At 43.6% G+C, this 24,797-nt stretch overlaps 1 protein-coding gene across 1 annotated transcript in view; it reads left to right on the forward strand.

Moving 5' to 3' along the window:
* The first annotated feature begins 2,190 nt into the window (after positions 1-2,190).
* LOC139236654 (zinc finger matrin-type protein 1-like) overlaps positions 2,191-24,797 on the forward strand; it is a 95,361-nt gene continuing 72,754 nt past the window's right edge. Inside the window, exon 1 of the mRNA XM_070866844.1 lies at positions 2,191-2,338. Coding sequence (XP_070722945.1) covers positions 2,200-2,338 — 139 coding nt within the window. The 5' untranslated portion in view covers positions 2,191-2,199. The remainder of the gene's footprint in view (positions 2,339-24,797) is intronic.

The raw sequence follows: 24,797 nt of genomic DNA on the forward strand, positions 1-24,797 counted from the left end.
GGGAGACGAAGGCTGCGCTGGCGCACTGGAGGCGGTGTTGGAACCTTGTCGTCAATGTCTGCCCTTGCTGATAATAGGCTCCCGAGATATGGAAAGTGGTCCACATTACCCAGTGCTGCACCTTGGATCTTGATGACTGGAGGGCAGTGCTGTGTGGCGGGGTCAGGATGGTGGAGGACTTTTGTCTTACGGATGTTTAGTGTAAGGCCCATGCTTTCGTACGCCTTGGTGAAGTTGTTGACGATGACTTGGAGTTCAACCTCTGAATATGCGCAGACGCAAGCATCATTCGCGTACTGTAGTTCGATGACCAAGGATGGGACGGTCTTGGATCTGGCCTGGTTAGGTTGTTGATTCAATGGAATTTAGAAGAATGAGAGGGGATCTCATAGAAACATATAAAATTCTGACGGGATTGGACAGGTTAGATGCAGGAAGAATGTTCCCGATTTTGGGGAAATCCAGAACCAGAGCTCACAGTCTAAGGATAAGGGGTAAGCCATTTAGGACCGAGATGAGGAAAAACTTCTTCACTCAGAGAATTGTGAACCTGTGGAATTCTCTACCACAGAAAGTTGTTGAGTCCAGTTCGTTAGATATATTCAAAAGGGAGTTAGATATGGCCCTTATGGCTAAAGTGATCAAGGGGTATGGCGAGAAAGCAGGAATGGAGTACTGAAATGCATGATCAGCCATGATCATATTGAATGGTGGTGCAGGCTCAAAGGGCCGAATGGCCTACTCCTGCACCTATTTTCTATGTTAGTTTCTGTGATAGTGCGGCAACACAGTGTCTCCTTAAGAGTTCAATTAAAAGAGGTCGAACACTTCCAAGAGCCATAAGAACATAAGATAAGATAAAAGCAGGAGTAGGCTATATGGCCCTCGAGCCTGCTTTGCCATTCATGGCTGATCTGATCTGATCTTGGCCTCAACTCCATTTTCCTGCCTGTTCCCTATAACCCTTGAGTCCCCTTCTCCCTATCTTTTTCAATGAAAAGACTTGCATTTATATATCTTTCATGACCATCAGGGCAATTTACATCCAATGAAGTATAATATAGTATTCGGCAGTCCCTCGTATCGAGGATGACCTGCTTCCACACCAAAAATAGATGAGTTTGCAGGTGTTTCAATGAGGGACCTGACAATCTAGATCCCGAACTACATACTAAAGGGTGGAAGATGGAAGATGCCTGTGCACGGATTTTTTTTAACGTGGGGTGGCCGTTGCACACCAGCCACTACACGGGCTTGACAGAGCTAGGTCTTGATCCAGTGACAAGGGTTAACCAAGACGACTGGAGACCAAGCTCTGCTGCACGGACCTAGTGCGAACGCATGCTCCTACTAGCCATAGATCGCAGTGTGGGCTGGCCTGTGCTGCCCCTGGACCCTCGTCTCTCCTGGGCCCCGAACCCTCGCCTCTCCTGGGCCCCGATCACAACCATCCTGGGCCTCAATCTCTCACCACTCCTCCGCTCCGATCAAAAATGGAGCAGTCAGTAACAGGACATCAATTAGTTTCCTCTTATCTTGAAGACATCAAATATCAACAACAATGAAGTACAATACTTTTGAACTGTAGTTAATGTTTGCTCCCAAAGCAAGCGCTCGACTTGGAACTCGTCCACGGCAAATGAGCCAAAGGCGGGCAGAGGAAACGTTACAAGGACACCCTCAAAGCCTCCCTGATAAAGTGCGATATCCCCACTGACACCTGGGAGTCCTTGGCCATAGACCGCCGTAAATGGAAGAAGTACATCCGGGGGGGCGCTGAGCTCCTCGTGTATCGTCGCCGAGAGCATGCAGAAATCAAGCGCAGGCAGCGGAAGGAGCGTGCGGCAAACCAGGTTCCCTGCCCACCCTTTCCCTCAACAACTATCTGTCCCACCTGTGACAGAAACTGTGGTTCTCGTATTTGGACTGTTCAGCCACCTAAGAACTCATGCTAAGAGTGGAAGCAAGTCTTCCACGATCCCGAGGGACTGCCTATGATGATGAGGATGTTGGAAAAGCAGCAGTGGCTGGGCAGAGAGAGGGACCGAGCTGGGGAGCCGGATGGAACGACGGGGGGCGGGGCCAGCGGACGGGGGCGGGGTTAAGGAGGGGCTGAATGATGGGCGGGGCCAGCTGCTGGGGGCGGGGCTGCGGGGACTGTGGCGCAGGCGCAGTGTAGTCGCTGGTCACTTTGGCACCATGGAGACGAACAGTCCCATCCCGCAGCTAGTGGAGAGTTTTAGGAAGCGAAAGGCCGACTATTCATGTAACAGTCTGGCGGGGGGTGACAGTAGTAATAACAGGGAGAGTAATAGATCCGTGCAAACGAACCGAGAAGGTGAGTTCAGCTCCAGCAGTCAGTGCAACCACCACAACAATAAAATAAATAAATAAGCTTAAAAGACAAATCCCTCCCGGAGCAAACTCGCGGTGAGGCGGAGCGGCCTAGCTCGTCGCCTGGGGCGGGCGGGCGGGTGGATGGAGAGTGTGTCCGTGCGTTGAGCCTTGCCCGTCCTCTTTCCCCCTCCCCACCCACTCCTCAACTTTCTGATTTGCTTCCCTGGGGATGGTGGAAGCGGCATTGCCGACAAAATCGGGGTGATAATTAAATACATTTTATAATTCCTGGCCCCGCTGACCCCAACAGTGTACGCGTAAAAATAGATTGCTTTTTTAAAAAAGGAAGAGGAAATTGGATTTAAAAAAATATATATTTCAAAACCATGACCACAGTAGGGTTATATCTGGATGGTATTTTTTTAAAGCCTCTTTTTATATACATGATATATTTATTTAATATGTGAGGTATTTTTAGGGTGGGGGGCACACGTCACTTAAAAGGAGCTGCTGACCAAGAGATTGTTTTTTTTTATCCCCCTTCTCTTGTTTTGCATTTGTCAAATTATGGTGAGAACTTGAGATTTAAAAACTTTTTTTTAAAAACTCAACTATATATTCATGGTGGTGGCATTTTAATCTTCTAATGGGGTGATGATTCTCAATTTGAAAAACATGAACAATTAAACTCTAACATTCCTTTGGAGTTTAGAAAAATGTATAATGCTTAAAAATAGGTTTCAGAATCTTGTACAGTAATTTTTATGATCCTTATAGAAAGAGTGGCTAAATTTAGGCCACCTTTTTACGGGACTATAAAAAACTACTTTTCAAGATTATGGAAAAGTGCTGTTTCATTAGTATCACAAATTATTGTTGCAATAGTGTAAATTATTACATAGCAAAGTGTTATGTTATATCTTTAATATAAATGCAAATGAACATATAGCATTTGAACAAATGAACATTTATAAAAAGGCATAAGCAATATTTCAAACTACGCTTGTAAATTTTCATGGAAAATGCACTTTTAAAAACAAAATACTGTTTCCTCCTCAACCTGTAGCTCTTAATTTCTTTATTTCCCTATTCATGATAGCAGGTTGTAAACTTGAAGAGAGGGAAAAAAACCTTTGTGTTCCAATCTGTTCAATCAATCAGAGTCTTTACAAGACTGGTGCATATATCTTTCATTAACCTGTCAACATTTCCTTCCAGTATTTTGCACTTCAGGATTTTTCATTTTGCAGTTTTCATTAGGGTGGTTTCATTTTAAGGTGCTGTGCAATGCTGGTAACAAACTTGATGATACATTCATTCTGTTATTTTAACAAAGGTTTTTTGCTCATATAAAATAGTTTAAAATAAATGTAACATTTGTTAAATTGCAAATGAATGTGTTGGCATATTTGTTGCTAATGTATCATAGCAGAGTTTCAAACCCCAAAAGGTTAAGCAGACAAAATATACATACCAAGCAAAGTGTCATGGCCATCATTAGAAAGGGTGAAACTGCTGCATAAACATTGAGAGATCTGTGCTAAAGATCATGAATAATAATGGATGTTGTTTTGATTTATGTACTACACCCTTCATTGCATAGATAATTCTGATGGTCATAGTGGTTTTAACCTCCATTAACTTGTGTTGGTTTTATGTAGTGGCAGGAAATGGCCACACAGAATTTTTATTTTACTTTCTACATTTCATTTGTTTCCACGTTCATTCATCTGCATGGCTTTTCTGTTGATTAAGTTAAATTTTACAGGTAAACTGGCATTTAAAAAAAAAAATGGGTTGCCTATTTTTTGTGACCATCATTATCTGACTTTGGTCTGTATAAGAAGCATTAGTTCAGATCAGGGACTGCAACAATCTGATGCACTAGCAATGATCAAAAATGATCAAACTGTCAGCCTTCAAGAAGAGGTGTGATATCTTTAATATTACATGTCTCTGTTAAGAGTGAACATGGATTCTCACTCATGGGTACGGATAACTGTTACATTTTATATAGGCACTCAGAATTAATCCAACAGCATACCCTAAGTGTGTTTCTTGAAATTCTATTACCATTAATTACGTTTCCACAAACATTTGACATGAGCAGAATGGAAAAATTTATTTTATCATTGCAAGTACAGTTTAAACATTTATCTAATTGGAAGCTCAAATAGTGATTAATACTAGAGAGATGAGTTTCAGTGGGCTGAATGACATTCCTTGAACTTGAATTTCTATGTACTTAGGTGACTGAATTTTTAAAAAAAAATCAACATTCCTAGTTTTCACAATTATACCTTGTGAATACGATTTGATAAGCTTTAAAATACAGCACATATATAAGTTAACCACCCAAACATATATATATGTATTGTTTCTAAAGGGTTCTGTCCAAATTAGCTTTCAGAATATGTGGATTCTTGTTAAAAACAATATGTAAATGAAAGGTTTGGGTTTGACTGGTACTTTCAATACTGTAAGCAAATTTATTTTTTTGGTTGTCTATGCACATTTGAACAGAAATAGCATAATGTACATTAATACAATATAGCACTCCTCACATACAGTAGACATCTTGCTGCATTGTAGTAAGGAAGAAGGATGCAGTGGACACAGAACTGGGGAGAAAGGAAAGAAATGGAGAGACGGATGGGGAACTGAAGGCATAATGAGGTTTTTAAAAATAGAATAGTGCTTATGTTACTGGACTGGAGGCCTATGTTCCAGAGGCCTGGACACAGAGAATGTTACTTCAAATCAACCATGCAGTTTGAGAATTTGAATTCAGTAAAAGTGACCACAAAGCTGTCAGATTGCTGTTAAAAATCCAACGGGATTATTAATATCCTTTAGGGAAGGATAACTGCTGTCCTTACCTGGTCTGACCTAAATATGACTCCAGTCCCACACCAACATAGTTCAAGAAAAAAGTTCGTTGCCACCTTGAGGGAATCTAGGGAGGGTCAATAAATGCCAGCAATGCCCACATCCTGCAAATGAATATTTTTAAAGTAGAGAGGGAAGTGGCAAGGCAGACGGAATTGGGTAGAGCAGGTCAGAGGGCAGCAGCAGTACATGGACTGAACAAGTATCCACCAATGGTGGAGTGGAGAGAGTGTTTAGGAATGTATGGCATAGGCGATTGCATAGGCTGGGCGATGTCAGGGTGATTTGAAAACAAGGGATGAGATTTTTCTTCAACAAAGTTATCCTTGTACAAAAGGGTGTGAGCAAAATTCTTGAGCTGCAGACTGGCATGTCAAAATCAATAGTAATGTATAAAGGAGCTTGTCAAGTCTGTGAACATTTGCTTATTCCAAGTGGTTGACTGAAATCTTGATTTCTCCGTATTGTCTGAAAATGATGTGTATTTTCTCTCATGCTAAAAAATCTGCATTTGAGCATTCCTAGTGACTGGAAGACTTGTTAGTTTAATTTTCAGATTAAGTCAGATCAAGTCTTACATTTCAGTACTTCCCTTCAAACTGGAATTGTCAATTATGATTCAACAGAAAGGAATGGATGAATATAGTATTGGCAGTACACAAAATAAGATCAAGGTGAAAGCTGTAGTTTGATACAAAGGGCGATCTAAACTCTGTATGCATCAGCCCACCCACTCTTTCCTTCAGCAACTGTCTATTCCACCTGTGACCGAGACTCTAATTCCTGTATTTGACTGTTCAGTCACCTAAGAACTCCTTTTAGAGTGGAAGCAAGTCTTCCACGATTTCGAGGGACTGCCTATGATGATGCACCAGCTGATCTTCTAAAAGATACTTCCAGTACGAAATCTCCAGGTCTGTCTGTTCCATAGGTACAGCTATTTACCAGCATGTAAACACTATTTTTCTTAACCAAACATATTTCACCTTTAAAGATAGGAGATAGTGGGCTAGCACACTGTTGCTAAACTGAATCCAGCACAGCCTAATGGGATGAAGGTCCCATCTCTCTTTGCTGTTTGTAAGTGTCTAATTTTGAATAAGTGTGCTATATCCGAGTGAGTCCACAGCACAATTCTCCACTAATTTGCAGTGTCACTCAGTGGTCATTTGAGATGCTGAACTATTCACACTGGTGAAGTAGAAGGTACCAGTTAGGTTTAGCTTAACCTGAAAGCTCCCACTGAGATACATAAATTCTTCACCATTGCTACTCTGAAGGATTGATATATTCTGGGGGGTGGGGTTATGAGAAGCTTGACTCTGTACCTAGCCTTCAGTGTACTTACCCTGTGAATGCTTGATACTGAGATTGAATGGAAAAGTGATCCAGATCTCTGCACTGACGTTCCATGGCTTGCCAAGCAAAAAAAAACCCTTAAAAATACAATTTCCTTGAACTTGCAGAGATTCATTGAGGTGGGTTAATGTTCCACTGGTCTAATTCAGTGTCATTTATAAAAGCAATGAGCCAGAATGATCTTTTCTTTTCCTCGGGTCAGTATCAGTACTCTCGTTTTAAAAGGCAAATATCCTTTTATTTATTTTTCTTCATTGACCATTTAATATTTTGTGTTTAAACGCTGCAACTGATCTAATCAAGTGAACTGACTTGGACAAATTTCTGGGCATGACAGTGTGTAGGAGTTGAATTTGCACCAGAAAATAATTATTAACCAGGGACGCATTCTGTACATTTCAGCTTCTTACTGCTGCCAAACTCTCCGCTTCCTCCAAGTCAGCTCAGCTGATTAGCTCATTTAAACAAGAATATGTATATTTTTTTAAAAGGCAAGAGAAAAGGGCAAAAAGGATGTTAAGGATAATTGTTACTCGTTTTAATCAGTGATGGGCTGTCTTGTAAAAATCATGAGTTACAATTTCTGTACTGTAATGAAAACATTAATTCCTCATACATTTGTTAAGAATAATAGATTTCATTCTTTTTAAGTTTCATTTTGAAGATTCACCATTTGAAATAAACTCCCATCATATCTGGTCAATTTATTGTGCCTATACTTCTGCTCAGCAACAATCTCCAACATTACATGATATAGATTATATATTGGAAACTGATTGAAGAGAAAAGTAGTTGATACTTTGATGGTTAGTGTTCAACACAAAAACACTTTCACACACTTCCACGAGCGGACTTGTTGTCTACATTACCAATGTTTTAAAAATCAGGATCATTTATTGGATTCCGGTTGGGAGTGAGATTGAGGTTTAAGAATAAGTGAGTTGTGTGGAACATAAAAAAGGGGTGATCACACAGCTGGGAGTGTATTATAGACCCCCAAACAGTGGGAGGGAGATAAGGGAGCAAATATGTAGGCAAATTGCTGTGAAGTCCAAAAACCATAGGGTAGTAATAGTAGGGGATTTTAACTATCCAAATACTGATTGGGACAAATTTAGTGTGAAGGGTATAGAGGTTGCGGAATTCTTGAAATGCATTCAAGAGAACTTTTTTAGTCAATATGTAGCAAGCCCAACATGAGAGAGGGGCGGTCTTGGATTTAGTTTTGGGGAATGAAGCTGGGCAAGTTGAAGGGGTATTAGTGGGGGAGCATTTGGGTGCCAGTGACCATAATTCAGTCAGGTTCAAGTTGGTTATGGATAAGGACAAGAATAGGCCTGGAATAAAAGTTCCGAATTGGGGAAAAGCTAACTTTGCTAATTTAAGGAGTGATTTGGCCATAGTGGACTGGAAACAGCTACTTGTGGGTAAATCGGTGTCGGAACAGTAGGAGGCATTCAAGGAGGAGATCCGAAAGGTTCAGGCCAAACATATGCCCTTAAAGAAAAAGGCTAGGAAAAATAATTCTAGCGCCCCCTGGATGTCGAGGGACTTACAGGGGAGGATTAAGAAAAAAAGGGATGCTTATGTTACATCAACGGCTAAATACTTTAGAATCTTTAAAGGAATGTAGAAAGATAAGAGGTAAAATTAAAAAGGATATTAGGAATGCTAAGAGAGAGCACAAGAAATTCTTGGCCAGTAAAATTAAGGAAAACCCTAAGATGTTCTATAAATATATTGTGTAAGAGGGTAACGAAGGAAAGGATAGGGTCTAATAGAGACCATGAGGGTAATCTTTATGAGGAGGCGGAAGATGTTGGTAGGGTCTTAGCGAATACTTTGCATCTGTTTTCACAAAGGAAAGAGCTAATGCAGATACTGCTATAGAGGAGCAGTGTGATATTCTGGATGAAATAAATATCGTGACAGAGGAAGTATTAAGGGGCTTAGCAGCTTTGAAAGTAGATAAGTCCCCAGGCCCGGATGAAATGCATCCCAGGTTGTTGAGCGAAGTAAAAGAGGAAATAGCAGAGGCCTTGACCATCATTTTCCAGTCCTCTTTGGATCTGGGCATGATGTCGGAGGATTAGAGGACTGCTAATGTAGTACCCTTGTTTAAGAAGGGAAAAAAGGGATAGGCTGAGTAATTACAGGCCTGTCAGCCTAACGTTAGTGATGGGAAAATTATTGGAAAAAATCCTGACAGACAGGATAAATCTGCATTTGGATAGGCAAGGATTAATTCGGGACCGTCAGCACGGATTTGTTAAGGGAAGATCGTGTTTGACTAACCTGATTGAATTTTTTGAGGAGGTAACCAAGAGGGTCGATGAGGGCAGTGCACTTTAGCAAGGCTTTTGATAAGGTCCCGCATGGTAGACTGGTCATGAAGGTTAAAGCCCATGGGATCTAGGGCAAAGTGGCAAGTTGGATCCAAAATTTGCTTGGAGGTAGGAAGCAAAGGGTAATGATTGATGGATGTTTTTGTGACGGGAAGGATGTTTCCAGTGGGGTTCCACAGGGCTCAGTACTGGATCCCTTGCTTTTTGTGGTATATGTCAATGATTTAGATTTGAATATAGGGAGTATGATTAAGAAGTTTTCAGACAACACTAAAATTGGCTGTGTGGTTGATAATGAAGAGGAAAGTCATGGCTGCAGAAGGATATCAATCTACTGGTCAGATGGGCAGAGCAGTGGCAAATGGAATTTAATTCAGAAAAGTGTGAGGTGATGCAATTTGGGAGGGCTAATAAGGAAAGGGTATACACATTAAGTGGTAGGCCACTTAATAGTGTAGATGAACAAAGGGAACAAATAGTATGTTGGCCCTCACAGCTTAGAGTGCTTGTCCACAGATCCCTGAAAGTAGCAGGCCAGGTGGATAAGATGGTTAACAAGGCATACGGAATGCTTGCCTTTATTGGCCAAGCATAGAATATAAGAGCAGGGAGGTTATGCTTAAATTGTATAATACTTTGGTTAAGCCACAGCTGGAGTATTGCGTGCAGTTCTGGTCGCTGTATTACATCTCCGAGTTTGCAGATGACACTAAACTGGATGGCGGTGTGAGCTGTGAGGAGGACGCTAAGAGGCTGCAGGGTGACTTGGACAGGTTAGGTGAGTGGGCAAATGCATGGCAGATGCAGTATAATGTGGATAAATGTGAGGTTATCCACTTTGGGGACAAAAACACGAAGGCAGAATATTATCTGAATGGCGGCAGATTAGGGAAAGGGAAGGTGCAACGAGACCTGGGTGTCATGGTACATCAGTCATTGAAAGTTGGCATGCAGGTACAACAGGCGGTGACGAAGGCAAATGGTATGTTGGCCTTCATAGCTAGGGGTTTTGAGTATAGGAGCAGGGAGGTCTTACTGCAGTTGTACAGGGCCTTGGTGAGGCCTCACCTGGGATATTGTGTTCAGTTTTGGTCTCCTAATCTGAGGAAGGACGTTCTTGCTATTGAGGGAGTGCAGCGAAGGTTCACCAGACTGATTCCCAGGATGGTTGGATTGACATATGAAGAGTGACTGGATCGATTGGGCCTTTATTCACTGGAATTTAGAAGGATGAGACGGGATCTCATAGAAACATAGAAAATGCTGACGGGATATAGAAAATAGGTGCAGGAATAGGCCATTTGGCCCTTCGAGCCTGCACCACCATTCAATAAGATCATTGCTGATCATTCACCTCAGTACCCCTTTCCTGCTTTCACTCCATACCCCTTGATCCCTTTAGCCGTAAGGGCCATATCTAACTCCCTCTTGAATATGTCCAATGAACCGGCATCAACAACTCTCTGCGGTAGGGAATTCCACAGGTTAACAACTCTCTGAGTGAAGACGTTTCTCCTCATCTCAGTCCTAAATGGCTTACCTCTTATCCTTAGACCATGTCCCCTGGTTCTGGACTTCCCTATCATCGGGAACATTCTTCCTGCATCTAACCTGTCCAGTCCCGTCAGAATTTTATATGTTTCTATGAGATCCTCTCTCATCCTTCTAAACTCCAGTGAATACACGCTCAGTCGATCCAGTCTCTCTTCATATGTCAGTTCTGTCATCCCGGGAATCAGTCTGGTGAACCTTCGCTGCACTCCCTCAATAGCAAGAGCGTCCTTCCTCAGATTAGGAGACCAAAACTGAACACAATATTCCAGGTGAGGCCTCATCAAGGCCCTGTACAACTGCAGTAAGACCTCCCTGCTCCTATACTCAAATCCCCTAGCTATGAAGGCCAACATACCATTTGCCGCCTTCACTGCCTGCTGTACCTGCATGCCAACTTTCAATGACTGATGTACTATGACACCCAGGTCTCGTTGCACCTTCCCTTTTCCTAATCTACCGCAATTCAGATCATATTCTGCCTTTGTGTTTTTGCCACCAAAGTGGATAACCTCACATATATCCACATTATACTGCATCAGCCACACGTTTGCCCACTCACCTAACCTGTCCAAGTCACCCTGCAGCCTCTTAGCGTCCTCCTCACAGCTCATACCACCACTCAGCTTAGTGTCATCTGCAAACTTGGAGATATTACACTCAATTCCGTCATCTAAATCATTAATGTATATTGCAAATAGCTGGGGTCCCAGTACTGAACACTGCGGCACCCCACTAGTCACTGCCTGCCATTCTGAAAACGACCCGTTTATCCCGACTCTGCTTCCTGTCTGCCAACCAGTTCTCTATCCATGTCAGTACATTACCCCCAATATCATGTGCTTTAATTTTGCACACTAATCTCTTGTGTGGGACCTTGTCAAAAGCCTTTTGAAAGTCCAAATACACCACATCCACTGGTTCTCCCTTGTCCACTCTACTAGTTACATCCTCAAAAAATTCTAGAAGATTTGTCAAGCAGGATTTCCCTTTCATAAATCCAAGCTGATTTGGACTGCTTTCCAAATGTGTTGCTATTTCATCTTTAATAATTAATTCCAACATTGTCCCCACTACTGATGTCAGGCTAACTGGTCTATAATAACCCATTTTATCTCTTCCTCCTTTTTTAAAAAAAGTGGTGTTATATTAGCTACCCTCCAGTCCATAGGAACTGATCCAGAGTCGATAGACTGTTGGAAACAGTCACCAATGATCACCAATGCATCCACTATTTCTAGGGCTACTTCCTTAAGTACTCTGGGATGCAGATTATCAGGCCCCGGGGATTTATCGGCCTTCAATCCCATCAATTTCCCTAACACAATTTCCCGCCTAATAAGGATTTCCTTCAGTTCCTCCTTCTCACTAGACCCTCGGTCCCCTAGTATCTCCGGAAGGTTATTTGTGTCTTCCCTCGTGAAGACAGAACCAAAGTATTTGTTTAACATTTCTTTGTTCCCCATTATAAATTCACCTGAATCTGACTGCACGGGACCTATGTTTGTTTTCACTAATCTTTTTCTCTTCACATATCTATAGAAGCTTTTGCAGTCAGTTTTTATATTCCCAGCAAGCTTCCTCTCATACTCTATTTCCCCCCTCCTGATTAAACCCTTTGTCCTCTTCTGTTGTATTACAAAATTCTCCCAGTCCTCAGGTTTGCTGCTTTTTCTGGCCAATTTATATGCCTCTTCCTTGGATTTAACACTATCCTTAATTTCCCCGAGCTACGGTTGAGCCACCTTCCCCATTTTATTTTTACTCCAGACAGGGATGTATAATTGTTGAAGTTCATCCATGTGATTTTTAAATGTTTGCCATTGCCTATCCACCGTCAACCCTTTAAGTATCACTCGTCAATGTATTCTAGCCAATTCACGTCTCATACCATCGAAGTTACCTTTCTTTAAGTTCAGGACCCTCGTCTCTGAATTAACTGTGTCACTCTCCATCTTAATAAAGAATTCTACCATATTATGGTCACTCTTCTCCAAGGGGCCTTGCACAACAAGATTGTGAATTAGTCCTTTCTCATTACACATCACCCAGTCTAGGATGGCCAGCCCTCTAGTTGATTCCTCGACATATTGGTTGAGAAAACCATCCCTAATACACTCCAGGAAATCTTCCTCCACCGCATTGCTACCAGTTTGGTTAGCCAATCAATATGTAGATTAAAGTCGCCCATGATAACTACTGTACCTTTATTGCACGCATCCCTACTTTCTTGTTTGATGCTGTCCCCAACCTCACTACTGTTTGGTGGTCTGTACACAACTCCCACTAGCATTTTCTGCTCTTTGGTATTCCGTAGCTCCACCCATACAGATTCCACATCATCCAAGCTAATGTCCTTCCTTACTATTGCATTAATTTCCTCTTTAACCAGCAACGCCATCCCACCTTCTTTTCCTTTCTGTTTATCCTTTCTAAATGTTGAATACCCCTCGATGTTGAGTTCCCAGCCTTGGTCACCCTGGAGCCATGGACTGGACAGGTTCGATGCAGGAAGACTGTTCCCGATGTTGGGGAAGTCCAGAACCAGGGGACACAGTCTAAGGATAAGGGGTAAGCCATTTAGGACTGAGATGATGAGAAACTTCTTCACTCAGAGAGTTGTTAACCTGTGGAATTCCCTACCACAGAGAGTTGTTGATGCCAGTTCGTTGGATATATTCAAGAGGGAGTTAGATATGGCCCTTACGGCTAAAGGGATCAAGGGGTATGGAGAGAAAGCCGGAAAGGGGTACTGAGGTGAATAATCAGCCATGATCTTATTGAATGGTGGTGCAGGCTCGAAGGGCCGAATGGCCTACTCCTGCACCTATTTTCTATGTTTCTATAGGAAGGATGTGATTGCACTAGAGAGATTTACTAGGATGCTGCCTGGAATGGAGAATCTTAGTTATGAGGGCAGATTGGATAGGCTGGGTTTGTTCTCATTGGAACAGAGGAGGTTGAGAGGAGACCTCATCGAGCCTAGACATAGTGGATAGTAAGGGTCTGTTTCCATTGGTGGAGGGGTCTATTACGAGGGGGCGTAGTTTTAAGGTGGTTGGCGGAAGGTTTCGAGGGGCTTTGAGAATGGGCTTCTTTACGCAGAGGGTTGTGGGGATCTGGAACTCGCTGCCTGAAAGAGTGGTGGTTGCAGAAACACTCACCACTTTTAAGAGATGGTTGGATGGGCACTTAAAAGTGCAGTAACCTAGAGCTGGTAATTGGGATTAGACTGGATGACCTTTTTTTGGTCGGCGCAGATATAATGGTAAGTACTGCATGGAATAGAATACGGTCAGTGTGATCTCCTGGACCAATTTCGATTGCCTGGACGGGTCGGTGAGGAATTTCCCCAGATTTTTCCTCCCTAAATTGGCCTGGGTTTTTATCTGGTTTTTGCCTCTCCCAGGAGATCACGTGGCTCCAGTTGGGGTGGAGTGTCGATGTTTTTTGTATAAGGGGTGTTGTAGTTGTGTGGGGCAGACTGGTTGGGCTGTGTGCTCTTTGCTTTTCCGTCATTGTTCATGGGTTTGTATGTAACCTTTAGGCTGCTGACGAAGGGCCATGCGGTTCTTTGTCGACTGGCGCAGACACGATGAGCCGAAATGGCCTCCTGCACTGTAAATTTCTATGATGCTTTTTGGCCTGCTAAGGTAATATAGATATTGCGTAGAGAGAGAAAGCTTGTTTAATGATGTATGGTTAGGGATTCTGGAGTTTCATTTGATTTATTTCAGGGGATGGGAAAGACAGACGGCAGAGCCTTTCCTTAGGAAAGGAATTTAGTTGGGTAGAGTCAGTTTCATTGACACACAAATAAAAAATTGTTTTCTTATTTGGACATGCTCTTATCTTTATGTAAGAGTAAAACACTGACTGGTGGGCTCATGCAGTTTTAAACTAGAGGGATTTTATTGCAGTGTAATGCAAATTAATTTTAAAAAACTGATCCCGTCTGTTTTGAGACAAATACTGATGTAAAGACTGGAGCAATTGAGGTTGGACACTTAATAGATACAAAACGTGAGAAGTCCTTGGAATCCAGATCAGTTTGCCTTTGTAGAGAGATGTCTTCTTGAGAGACTTGCAAGTGGAAAATGATGGCAGCACAGAGACTAGGGTGACACACACTGAAAAAAAAGACAGAACTAAGACTGTCTTTGATGCTACTGGGATTATTTCACCTTATTGTTTAGCAAGCTATGCAACGTTAGTGCAAAGAAATGGAACACTTTTCCATTCAACCTCAACATCAAGCATTCACAGGTAAAGCACACTGCAGGCTGGATGCAGAGTAAAGCTTCTCTTGTAACCTCACCCCTCAAAATATATTTAATCCTTGAGAGTTCCAATGGTGACGTGTATATGTATCTCAGCAGAAGCTTCCAAGTTAACCCAGTCCTAATCGGTACCTTCTGCTTCACCGGTGTGACTGCTTCAGCATTTCAAATGGCCACTCTGAGTAAGATTGCCAATAATGCAGAATTGTGAGCAGTTTTGTGCTGTGGAATCGCAGCTAAAACATTGGCATTAGTTTTTAATTTACCAGAGTCCCTCCCTCAGTGCTACATTACATAGTTTTTGTTTCTTTTTAAAGTTATAGAGGAGCTGAGGGGAGACCTTATTGAGGTGTATAAAATTATGAGGGGCCTGGAAAGGAACGACCTATTTCCCTTAGCAGAGGGGTCAACAACCAGGGAGCATAGATTTAAAGTAATTGGTAGGAGGTTTAGCGGGGATTTGAGGGTGGTGGGGATCTGGAACTCCCTGCTTCCTCCAAGTCAGCTCAGCTGATTAGCTCATTTAAACAAGAATACATATATTTTTTAAAAGCAGAGTGGGAAAGAAGGATTGGGGCAAGTATCATTGGGAGTACTATCGGTCAGGCCACATATGTGATGAAAAATTGGAAATCTGAAATAAAAACACAATACTGGAAATAAGCAATAGGTCTACTACCATCTTTAAAAGAGAAAAATACTTGCATTTATATAGCGCCTTTCATGATCTCAGGACGCCCAAAGTGCTTTACAGCCAATAAAGTCCTTTTTTTAAAGTTAGTCACTATTATAATTACTAAACAAGGCAGCCGATTTGTGTACAGCAAGCTCCCACAAACAACAGTGTGATAATGACCAGATAATCTGTTTTAGTGATATTGATTGAGGGATAAATATTAGCCAGGGCACCGAGAATAACGCCGCTGCTCTTCGAAATAGTGCCATGGGATCTTTTACGTCCACCTGAGAGTGCAGACGGGGTCGAGGTTTACTGAACGACGGTCCCTTCGACAGTGTAGTGTTTCTTCTGTACTAGCCTATATTTTTGTGCTCCAGTCTCTGGAGCGGGACTTGAACCCTCAACCTTCTGACTTTGGTGAGAGTTCTACCCACTGAGCCACGGCTGACATAGAATAGACAGGGGAAACAATTTGTGCGTAGAGCTTTTTGCAAATTTGACGAATTTAGGCACAAAACAGTAATCTACCTTGCACATCGTGATGGTGGCCATTCTGAAAGAATAATTGTGATGCAATCAAATTTATGGCAGGATAGTCAACAGTTGATTACCTGATATCAGTTACTGCTAAAATTAACCAACCAGTTCCAATTGTTAAATAAAAAGCAATAAACTGGAGATCTAAAACCAAATGGATGCTGATTGACCTGCTGAGTGTTTCCCACATTACTTTGTTACTCTTGAAAGAACCATTTAAAAATAACTCAGCTGAACCTGTTGTGTGGGGATCAGGTTTCATTCTCCACTCAACTGAGTTCCTGGTCTGAGCTGTGTTCATATGGGAAGCATCTGACTTGTAAGTAAAAGGCATATTTAAGAGCAAAATCTGAAGGTGAGTTAACAACAAGCCATACTTGTTTGGAACCAGATCTTAGCAATACTTACAATGCTCATCTACTCTTTGGTCATCAGAGAGAATGGGATGAAATTTGAAGCTGACAAGTAAAGATTGATTGCTGACAAAAAAAAACATTTTGTTTCATTTCAATCAAAGTTTTCCAATGATGCAGATTTTAAAACATATTTTGGAAAATGGAGATCTAAATAAAAAAATTACATGCATGGAATATACTTTTTTAACAAAAATTCATACATAATCAGAATATCACTAGTGAATTTAGAATTAGTTAAATAAAATGATACTTTGGTGGCACATTTACATAACTCTTGTGTTCACTACACAGCACTTTGCCTGAATAACTTGGAAGAAGGAAAGTGAATGTCAATCTTTACCTGTTCCCTTCAAAAGACTTAGGCTACAATTCAAATACTGTGTCCATTACTGGGCACCCTACTTTAGGAAGCATGTCAAGACCACAGAGCGAATGCAGAAGAGATTGAATATCGCCTTTAATTCTGAGGAGAGAATAGAGTAACTGGGTGTCTTTTTTCAAGAACAGGGAAGTTTGAGGAAATCTGATAGAAGATTACCTTAACATCCTTCATGTTGAAGTGTTTATAGTTATGAAGGGTGTTGCTAAGGTGAATGGTTAAAAACATAGGTGCAGGAGTAGACCATTCGGCCCTTCGAGCCTGCACCACCATTCAATAAGATCATGGCTGATCATTCACCTCAGTATCCCTTTCCTGCTTTCTCTCCATATCCCTTGATCCCTTTAGCCGTAAGGACCATATCTAATTCCCTCTTGAATATATCTAATGAACTGGCATCAACAACTCTCTGCGGTAGAGAATTTTACAGGTTAACAACTCTGAGTTCTCCTCATCTCGGTCCTAAATGGCTTACCCTTCATCCTTCTGCTCCAAAGGAGGTTTCTGTCCTCCCTGAGCTCACTTTAGGAGACCTGTATTACAGTGTGACAGGTGTACCACCCCAGTCAAACTCCCCACCTGTCACTGTCCCCGGAGCGGGTCGCGCCCGGGCGTTTCCGACCAGAAGTTCTGGACTTCCCCAACATCGGGAACATTCTTCCTGCATTTAACCTGTCCAGTCCCGTCAAAATTTTATAGTTTCTGAGATCTCCCCTCATTCTTCTAAATTCCAGTGAATACAGGCCCAGTTGATCCAGTCTCTTCTCATATGTCAGTCCTGCCATCCTGGGAATCAGTCTGGTGAATCTTCACTGCACTCCCTCAATAGCAATAGAAGAATAGCAATTTAAAAAAAAAATAGATTTCCACTGATCAGTAACTCAGCAGCAAGATGACAAATTTAAATTAATCTTCAAAAGGAACAGTGAGAATCTTTTATCATAATGTCGATAAAACATAGGATGCCCTGCCAGACATTGCGGAAGCAAGTAATATTTTTTCCCATTATTGCAAATTGATGTATTTTTTCTTGAACTAAAACAGACACACATCCATTTTTTCATCTATATCTATTAATATAAAAACATTCAGTATTTTTCTCCTCCATCACATTCTGCTGTACTCAAATTTCTGTGTCACACCTCAAAAAAAATATGAAGATACAAAGACTGTTAGAATTATAATGTGAGGATCTCCCCAACAGCAAAGAAAACGCACCCTGGAATCAGAATATCTTCAGCCTCATAATTGACATTAGTCTACTCTTGTGGATAAGAGGCTCCCGAGGTATGGGAAATGGTCCATGTTGTCAAGGGCCGCGCCGTGGATCTTAATGACTGGGGCCAGTGCTGTGCGGCAAGGACAGACCATTGTCTCGGCCGCCTGAGGAAAAGAGTGTTCGAAGACCAGGCCCTCAAATTTGCCACCAAGCTCATGGTCTACAAGGCTCTAGTAATACCTGCCCTCCTGTATGGCTCCAGAGACATGGACCATGTACAGTAGACACCTCAAGTCGCTGGAGAAATACCACCAACGATGTCTCCGCAAGATCCTACAAATCCCCTGGGAGGACAGATGCACCAACGTTAGCGTCCTCGATCAGGCCAACATCCCTTGCATTGAAGCACTGACCACACTTGATCAGCTCCGCTGGGCAGGCCACATTGTCTGCATGCCAGACACGAGACTCCCAAAGCAAGCGGTCTACTCTGAACTCCTTCACGGCAAACGAGCCAAAGATGGGCAGAGGAAATGTTACAAGGACACTCTCAAAGTCTTTCTAATAAGGTGCAACATCCCCGCCGACACCTAGGAGTCCCTGGCCAAAGATCGCCCAAAGTGGAGGAAGTGCATCCGGGAGGGCGGTGAGCACCTCGAGTCTCGTCGCCGAGAGCTGCAGAAATCAAGTGCAGACAACGGAAAGAGCATGCGACAAACCAATCCCACCCACCCTTTCCCTTAACAACTATCTGTCCCACCTGTGACAGGAACTGTGGTTCTCGTATTGGACTGTTCAGCCGCCCAAGGACTCATTTTAAGAGTGGAAACAAGTCTTTCTCAATTCCGAGGGACTGCCTATGATGACGATGAATTGACATTAATAAGTATAAAGAAACAAAGGCAGTCATTTACAATGTAGAAAGAAACTCCCCTGCAACAGAAAATCCTACAGTCATAATGTGGTCCCTTGAATCACTTCAGTAATCACACTTAAACCAGACGAAGCCAGTGTTATGACCTAAAACCTGAACAGTAATTAAATTGCGTGGCTTCAACCAGTGTTTACTTAGTAGTAATTAGATTCTGTGGCCTTAACAGGATGGATCTTTAGCTCAGCAGCTAGTCCCATTCTGATAAACCAGGATATTATTAGATCTGCTGCAAGCAAGGAACATCCACTAGTATCTCTCTAAAATTAGTGCACTTGGGGCATGTATTATCTACATGCAAATTTATTTTCTGTACAGCACATCAGAAAATATTAAAGAGAAAACTAACCATTTGAGATTTGCAGGGCTACAGAAAGTACCTTAATTGATGATCTCTGGTTTTCAAATAAAGTCAGTCACTTAATGCTACGTGAGTCTGACTACAGCTTGAAACTTACAAGCACTTTCCAATCTGGAAAGTTCTCTAACTAGACAAAATTAAATACTAATTGCCCATAGCCTTTGTTTACTTATAGAATCATATTAATTAAGCTTTCTGGTCTTGGAGGGCTGTAACTCCACCGCAGAATACCAACTTGAGCTATCACCACAGGAGAGCCATCATATATGAGTTGCTAAACAATTGCCAATTTTTATTGTTGTAAGAATGTAGGACTTGCATTTCTATGGAGCCTTTCATGACTTCAGGTCGTCCCAAAGTGCTTTACAGCCAATTAAGTACTTTTTGAAGTGTAGTCACTGTTGTAATGTAGAAAACACGGTAGCGTTTCCTACATTACAACATGACTACACTTCAAAAAGTACTTAATTGGCTGTAAAGCGCTTTGGGACATCCAACGGTCATGAAAGGTGCTATGTAAATGCAAGTCTGCCTTTAATAATTAACGTTTTCTTTTCTGATCACATGAACTCGAATGTTAGCCTGGCTCAGTGGCAGTGTTCTCGAATCTGGGAAAAGGTTGTGGTTTCAAGCCTACCCACCCCACTGACCTTTTGCAAGACTCAATCTTATGGCTTAGAAGGAGGCCATTTAGCCTATTGTGCCTGTGCTGGCTCTTTGAAAGAGCGATCCAGTTATTCCCATTCCCCTGCTCTTTTCCCATAATCTTGCAATTTTTTCCTTTTCAAGTATTTATCCAAATTCCTTTTGAAAGTTACTAATGAGTCTGCTTCCACCACCCTAGCAGTGTATTCCAGATCATCATAACTCACTGCATGAAAATATTTCTCCTCATCCCTGTGGCTCTTAAAATCATAATCTACATTAATACTTCAATGCAATATTTAGAACATGCTGCATTGTCAGAAGTGCGGTCTTCTGGTCGAGCTATTAAACCAAGAGCCCGTTTGCTTGATCAGGTGGACGCAAAAGATCCCATGGCACCTTTTTCAAAGAAGAGCATAAAGTTCTCGCTAGTGACCTGACCAACATTTGGCCCTCAACCAACCTCATCAAAATAGATTAACTGATCATTTGTCGCATTAGTGTTTGTGGTATCTTACTCTATGCAAATTGGCTACTGTGTTTGCTGTCACAGGAATAGTGAAAAAAAGGCTTGCATTTATGTAACGCCTTTCATGACCACCAGATGCCTCAAAGCACTTTCCAGCCAATGAAATACTTTTGAAATGTAGTCAGTGTTGTAAAGTGGGAAACTCGACAGCCAACTTGTGTACGGCAAACTCCCACAAACAACATCATCGTAGGCAGTTCCTCAAAGTCGAGGATGACTTGCTTCCACTCTAAAAGTGAGTTCTCAGGTGACTGAGGAGTCCAATGAGGGACCGACAGTCCCTGTCACAGGTGGGGCAGATAGTGGTTGAAGGAAAGGGTGGTCGGGGAGCCTGGATTAACGCACGTTCCTTCCGCTGTCAACTCTTGGTTTCTGCTTGTTCTCGGCAATGGGACTCGGTGTTCAGCACCCTCCCGGATGCTCTTCCTTCACTATGGGCCGTCGTGGGCCAGGGATTCCCAGAAGTCAGTGGGGATGTTGCACTTTGTCAAGGAGGCTTTGAGGGTATCCTTGAAGCGTTTCTTCTGCCTACCTAGGCCTCGCTTGCCGTGTCGAAGCTCCGCTTAGAGCGCTTGCTTTGGGAGTCTCGTGTCGGGCATGCGGACAATGTAGCCCGCCCAACGGAGCAGATCGGACATGGTCAATGCCTCGATGCTGGGGAGTCTGTCCTGTTAATGGATTTTCAGAATCTTCCAGCATTTTGAGGTGTCTGCTGTATATAGTCCATGAGCCATATAGGAGGGCAGGTATCATTACTGCTCTGTAGACCATAAGCTTGGTGCCTGATTTGAGGTCCTGGTCTTCAAACACACTCTTCCTCAGGCAACCAAAGGCTGCGCTGGTGCCCTGAAGGCGGTGTTGGACCTCATCGTCAATATCTGCTCTTGCTGACAGTAGGCTCCCAAGATATGGAAAATAGTCCAAGTTTTCCAAGGCCTTGTCATGGATTTTGATAATTGGGGGGCAGTGCTGTGTGGTGGGATCAGGTTGGTAGAGGACCTTTGTCTTACGGATGTTTAGCATAAGGCCCATGCTCTCATACGCCTCGGTGAAGGTGTTGATGATGGCTTGAAGTTCGGCCTCCAAGTGTGTGCAGACGCAAGCATTGTCTGCGTACCAGATAATCTGTTTTTGCTATGTTGATTGAAGGATAAATATTGGCCAGGACACCGGGGATAACTCCCCATCTCTTCTGCAAAATAGTGCCATGGGATTTTTTACGCCCACCTGAGAGGACCTCAGTTTAACGTCTCATCCGAAAGTTGGCACCTCCAACAGTGCAGCGCTCCCTCAGCAATGCACTGGAGTGTAATTGTAGATTTATGTGCTCAAGTCCCTGGAGTGAGACGTGAACCCACAACCTTCTAGCTCAGAGGTGAGAGTGCTACCCACTGAGCCACTGTTGACACACAAGGAAGTATACTTTAAAAGTAGCTGTATAGGCAGTCCCTCATGACGAGGATGACGCTCTTCGCACCAAAAAAAAAGATGGGCTCACAAATGTTACAACGAGCTACATCTTAAAGGGTGGAGAATGCCTGTGCATGGATTTTTTTTAACATGTGACCATTGCACACCAGCCACCACATGGGCTTGAAAGAGCTAGGCCTTGGTCCAGTGGCGAGGATTGACCTTGACCACTGGAGACCAAGCACTGTTGCGCCATTCCTGGGCCACGACACTGCTGCTGTTAAATGCTGCTCCACTCCTGGGCCACGGCCCCGCTGCTGTTAAATACTGCGCACCGCTGTTAAATACTGCACCGCTCCTGGGCCACGGCCTCGCCGCTGTTAAATGCTGCTCCACTCCTGGGCCACGGCCCCGCTGCTGTTAAATACTGCACCGCTCCTGGGCCACGGCCCCGCCGCTGTTCGATACTGCGCACCGCTGTTAAATACTGCACCGCTCCTGGGCCACAGCCCTGCCGCTGTTGGATACTGCGCTGCTCCTGGGCCACGGCCCCGCTGCTGTTAAATACTGCGCTGCTCCTGGGCCACAGCCCCGCCGCTGTTAGATACTGCGCTGCTCCTGGGCCACGGCCCCACCGCTGTTAAATACTGCGCTGCTCCTGGGCCACGGCCCCGCCGCTGTTAAATGCTGCTCCACTCCTGGGCCACGGCCCCGCTGCTGTTAGATACTGCGCTGCTCCTGGGCCACGGCCCCGCCGCTGTTAAATACTGCGCTGCTCCTGGGCCACGGCCCCGCCGCTGTTAGATACTGCGCTGCTCCTGGGCCACGGCCCCACCGCTGTTAAATACTGCGCTGCTCCTGGGCCACGGCCCCGCCGCTGTTAGATACTGCACTGCTCCTGGGCCACGGCCCCGCCGCTGTTAAATACTGCGCTGCTCCTGGGCCACGGCCCCACCGCTGTTAAATACTGCACCGCTCCTGGGCCACAGCCCTGCCGCTGTTGGATACTGCGCTGCTCCTGGGCCACGGCCCCGCTGCTGTTAAATACTGCACTGCTCCTGGGCCACGGCCCCGCCACTATTAAATTCTGGGCCATGACCCCGCCGCTGTTAAATGCTGGGCCATGATCCCTCTGATGTCGCATGCTGCGCCACTCCTGGGCCATGACCTGCTGATATTAAATGCTGCGCGCCCTCCTGCTGGGCTCGACAAATATGGTACGAATCTGGATATTCAAACCAAAGGGCTGTTAATCTGGTTTAGCAGAAATAAATTATATTTTTTGTCAGTCTTGGACTTATTTTTGAAATTGTGCTGCTTTGTTAGAAAACATTTAACAAATACATTCTTAAATACAGGTGGCATGTAGTCTCTTAAGTATTGAAAGCGATACTTGAATGCAAAATTCCCTGTTACATTCCTTTTTAAAATATTAGCTTGTGCAGCTAGACTGAATACAAAATATAACCAAAAAAGTACTGGAAATTACAGCAGGCCTCCCAGCACCTGAAAAGAGAAAAACAGGTTAGTATTTTGGGTGCTGACACTTCAGTTCGAGTTGCTGAGTGCTCCCAGCATTTTCTGTTTTTGGTCCAGCTTTCCATTGTTTGCATTGTGTTTTTTAATCACATAATTACATACAAGTATACATTCAGGTATGAATCCGTCGAGAATCCGGAAGCCTTGGGACCGAGGCCGCTCCGGATTCTGTGTATTTCCGGACTTCGGAAGGTCTTTATGACATCCTGAGTCCGGAAAACATCTGGGCCAAAGTAGGTATGTAGAGGAGGGTGTGCAAGTAGGCGGGCGGGAGGGGAGTGGTTGGGCGGTGGAGGGGGGAGGGGGGCTCGGCCTAAGGCGGGGTTGAGGTCGGCAGCGGGGGGGGGGCGGGGGGCCCGAGGCAGGGTCCAGATTCTGGAACTCTGGATTCTCGACACTGTACCTTCACTTGAATTTAAATTATTAATTTAAATAAAGTCAATTCTATTTAAAGCGGGGGCTTTCAATAGAATTTATACTTGATGCTCTGAGCAGATAAATGTTTGTAAGCAATTTCAGTTTGTAACGTTGCCATTTATCACTGCAGTAGTGACCCAATGATGAGTCAGTCAGGAACATAGCAATCAGAGTTAGCCAGTGGCTCGGTTGGTAGCACACCTGGCTCTGAGTCAGAAGATTGCAGGTTCCATGGTGTAATAGTTAGCATTCTGGACTTTGAATCCAACGATCTGAGTTCAAATCTCGGTGGAACCTTTGTTATGCAACAAAATAGTTGTAGGTTCAGGTCCCGCTCCAGTGCAGTGCTGAGGGAATGCTGCATAGAAACATAGAAACGTAGAAAATAGGTGCAGGAGTAGGCCATTCAATGAGTTCATGGCTGAACATGCAACTTCAGTACCCCATTCCTGCTTTCTCGCCATACCCCTTGATCCCCCTAGTAGTAAGGACTATATCTAACTCCTTTTTGAATATATTTAGTGAATTGGCCTCAACAACTTTCTGTGGTAGAGAATTCCACAGATTCACCACACTCTGGGTGAAGAAGTTTTTCCTCATCTCAGTCCTAAATGGCTTACCCCTTATCCTTAGACTGTGACCCCTGGTTCTGGACTTCCCCAACATTGGGAACATTCTTCCTGCATCTAACCTGTCTAAACCCGTCAGAATTTTAAACGTTTCTATGAGATCCCCTCTCATTCTTCTGAACTCCAGTGAATACAAGCCCAGTTGATCCAGTCTTTCTTGATATGTCAGTCCCGCCATCCGGGAATCAGTCTGGTGAACCTTCGCTGCACTCCCTCAATAGCAAGAATGTCCTTCCTCAAGTTAGGAGACTAAACCTGTACACAATACTCCAGGTGTGGCCTCACCAAGGCCCTGTACAACTGTAGTAACACCTCCCTGCCCCTGTACTCAAATCCCCTCGCTTT

Source organism: Pristiophorus japonicus, chromosome 2, assembly GCF_044704955.1.
Source record: "Pristiophorus japonicus isolate sPriJap1 chromosome 2, sPriJap1.hap1, whole genome shotgun sequence".
Classification (NCBI taxonomy): domain Eukaryota; kingdom Metazoa; phylum Chordata; class Chondrichthyes; family Pristiophoridae; genus Pristiophorus; species Pristiophorus japonicus.